At 34.0% G+C, this 2,795-nt stretch overlaps 1 protein-coding gene across 1 annotated transcript; it reads left to right on the forward strand.

Moving 5' to 3' along the window:
* Positions 1-1,427: 1,427 nt before the first annotated feature.
* LOC109589389 (uncharacterized) lies at positions 1,428-2,561 on the forward strand. The gene is made up of 3 exons (XM_020005480.1): positions 1,428-1,684; positions 1,737-1,881; positions 2,361-2,561. Exons 1-3 carry the CDS (start codon positions 1,449-1,451, stop codon positions 2,472-2,474), a joined length of 495 nt encoding a protein of 164 aa, XP_019861039.1. The 5' UTR covers positions 1,428-1,448; the 3' UTR covers positions 2,475-2,561.
* The last annotated feature ends 234 nt before the right edge of the window (positions 2,562-2,795 follow it).

Genomic DNA, 2,795 nt, shown 5'->3' on the forward strand with positions numbered 1-2,795 from the left:
CTTGCTTAGTAGTCTTGCCCTGCCTCTTTGTTGTGCAAAGAGGTGGGCCAGACTAACTGATTAAGTTAGTAGGATTGAGTTGGTCAAAATGGCTGCCTGAAACTTGATTGTGACTAGTCTTGTACCATAATTACACAATCTTGTCCTGTACTCTGTATTGCTCTGTTTTTTTATTGTACATGTGCATACAATCGTTGAATTTAAAAAAAATGATGAAAACTAGAGACAAAAATTAAAAAAAAAATTGAAGTAGTCTAGGGTTGAACATACCAAAAGAATGGAAACAAGACTGTAACACGCCCGAGCTAGATTTCTCTTATTACAATGGAAAATTTTCTTTAAACCAAAGACTCTCTCTCAACCACTCGCTCTACCTTAAATAACAAAACTAAAAAGACTAATCAGTGACATACATTTACACATAACTTCACATTAACACATAAAACAGCCCTAGAATGTCTACAAATACAATATAATTGTCTAGTCAGATCAATGGTCAGATTGATCTTCGTTAGCACTCCACATTCCTCCCTTCTTCTCCTGGCACAAAGTGCTTCTCTCCATTCTTGATAATGTATCTGCATTTGCATTAGCCTTCCCTTTTCTGTGTTGTACTGTAAATGTATAGGGTTATAGCACTAAATTCCATCTCGTCAACCTAGAGTTTTTTTCTTTAAACTGGTGTAGCCATTGTAGAACCCTGTGGTCTGTCTGAATGACAAATGGTCTCCCTAATAAGTATGCTTTGAAGTGTTTTATGGCGAGTACAAGAGCTAAACACTCTTTCTCCACTCCTTTTTTTCCTTTTTTTCCCTCTCCTTGGCTAAGTACTGCCCCAACTCATGTGATGTGAGTTTTATAATGCTACATGTAGCTGGTACAATAACTTTGTGCATAATTGTATTTAGCAACAACACAAACACATAACAGACAGTACTAAAGGCTGCTAATTTTCTTCAGGCCTTAAATATGTTACATTAAAAAATATAACAAATTAAAACACAATACAATGACTTTGACTTTAAATGCACTGGAGACTTGCTTGACATTTTAAATGGTGCGTGGAGAATTTATAGGAGTTGCTGTAAGTCATTAAACAGACAATAAAGCTATTACAATAATATTCTCCCTCAGTGGCATAGCTCCCACATAGCATTACAACTAGTTAATGGATGATGGAGTACTTCTAATGACAGCATAAACAATGCTTATAAAAGGTAGCATTTCCAGTTTAAAATGCCTGGTAACTACTGTTGCTCTATTTACAATGTAGCTGCAACTATACTTTCTGGTTGCTATGAAAACAAAAGGTAGGTTTAAAATACTCCAGACCACACCTGACTATAAGTGCAATGGATACTGCATCTATAAACACTATAGTGCATGTGACTCTTTCATCATGTGCCTATAGATAACTCCATCTTTGTGTGATAGTCAGTGATACTGTCATGCCTAGTACACAGAAACTTTCAATAGCTTCTTTTGTAATACTCTTTGTGTCACTGGGAGCTGCTGCTACATCACTTGGTCTCATTCAGGACTTGAATTGTCCTCGATGGTGGTGTGATGATGAAACTTCCATTTGGCAACTAGGTATAGCAAGTTCTATCATTGCTACAATATGTCTGGGTCTGTTAACAGTCATTGAGCTAATCAGTGTTTTATGTCAGACAAATGTTAAAACATAAGTTCAATGATTGCTTAATCATTATACAGTTTGATACTTAATTTTTCAGGTTGTGTGCTAAGATCCTTTATAGTGGATTATTTTCTGTTTCTATTTTCTTCCTAATCTTTACCACGGCATTGGCTTCATACAATGTTAATTATTATGAAGATATTAATGATTTTACATATACTATGGAACTCATAGCAGCTGCTGTAAGTTATTAAAGGAAAAAATTTTAATAGGTCAATTATATTTTTTGTGATAGGCTAGTTCTACAATTACAAAGTTTGTGGCCACATATCCCATTGAATATGTTGAAAGGGACAATTTTTATTTAGATGAAAGGGTGCCAAATTCAATCCAAGTCCCTCCAAAATTACCATTATAGCTGGTTATGAAGGAGAAAATTTGAAAATTTGAATGGCATCATTTTGTTAGCCAAGCATTGACCAAAATATTATTATACATGTGCTGAATGGCCACAAATTCACTACCATACATTAAAATTTAGCAAATTAACCAAAATTTATTCCCTTCAAAATTACCAGCTATACGGTACTTAATTTTTTTCATTCAGGTTTCAGGGAAAACCCTGCTTATGTGTGTGAAACTATAAAGCTTATACATTTGAAAATTATAAAAGCAGCTGCTAACTATAAATCCTAGACATAATGATTGTTTTTCTTTATAGGTATGTGCTGATTTCGGAACTTTGCTAACTATTATAGCTCTTTGTATCTTTATTGTGAAGCAGACAAAGTCAAATGATGAATATCAAAATATTATTCAAAGGACTGAACACTAATTATAACTGATAGTCATTGAGTGTATGCTACCATTACTTAGTAGTTGTATGGTAGCACAAAAGAATAAATTAACTCTCTAGAGAGCATATTGGTATCAATACATGTGATGTGAGTTTTAAAATGTTAAATGTAGCTGGTACAATAACTTTGTGCATAATTGTATTTAGCAACAACACAAGCACATGACAGACAGTACTAAACTACCCTGAACTAGTAACTGTACACTCATAGACACAATGATAGCTTATATGTATAACAATTAGTGAAGAACTTACATTTAGTGATGTATTGACACATGGCTGCTAATTTTCTTCAGGCCT

Source organism: Amphimedon queenslandica, unplaced genomic scaffold (assembly GCF_000090795.2).
Source record: "Amphimedon queenslandica unplaced genomic scaffold, v1.1 AMPQUscaffold_11367, whole genome shotgun sequence".
In the NCBI taxonomy this organism is placed as follows: Eukaryota; Metazoa; Porifera; class Demospongiae; order Haplosclerida; family Niphatidae; genus Amphimedon; species Amphimedon queenslandica.

Excerpts from the sequence above, each read along its gene's own strand:
- LOC109589389 (XM_020005480.1), top strand. The coding sequence starts at position 1,449 with ATGCCTAGTACACAGAAACTTTCAATAGCTTCTTTTGTAATACTCTTT. Across the intron at positions 1,685-1,736 it reads TGTCAGACAAATGTTAAAAC|GTTGTGTGCTAAGATCCTTT; the intron begins ATAAGTTCAATG and ends TTAATTTTTCAG. Across the intron at positions 1,882-2,360 it reads TGGAACTCATAGCAGCTGCT|GTATGTGCTGATTTCGGAAC; the intron begins GTAAGTTATTAA and ends TTTTCTTTATAG.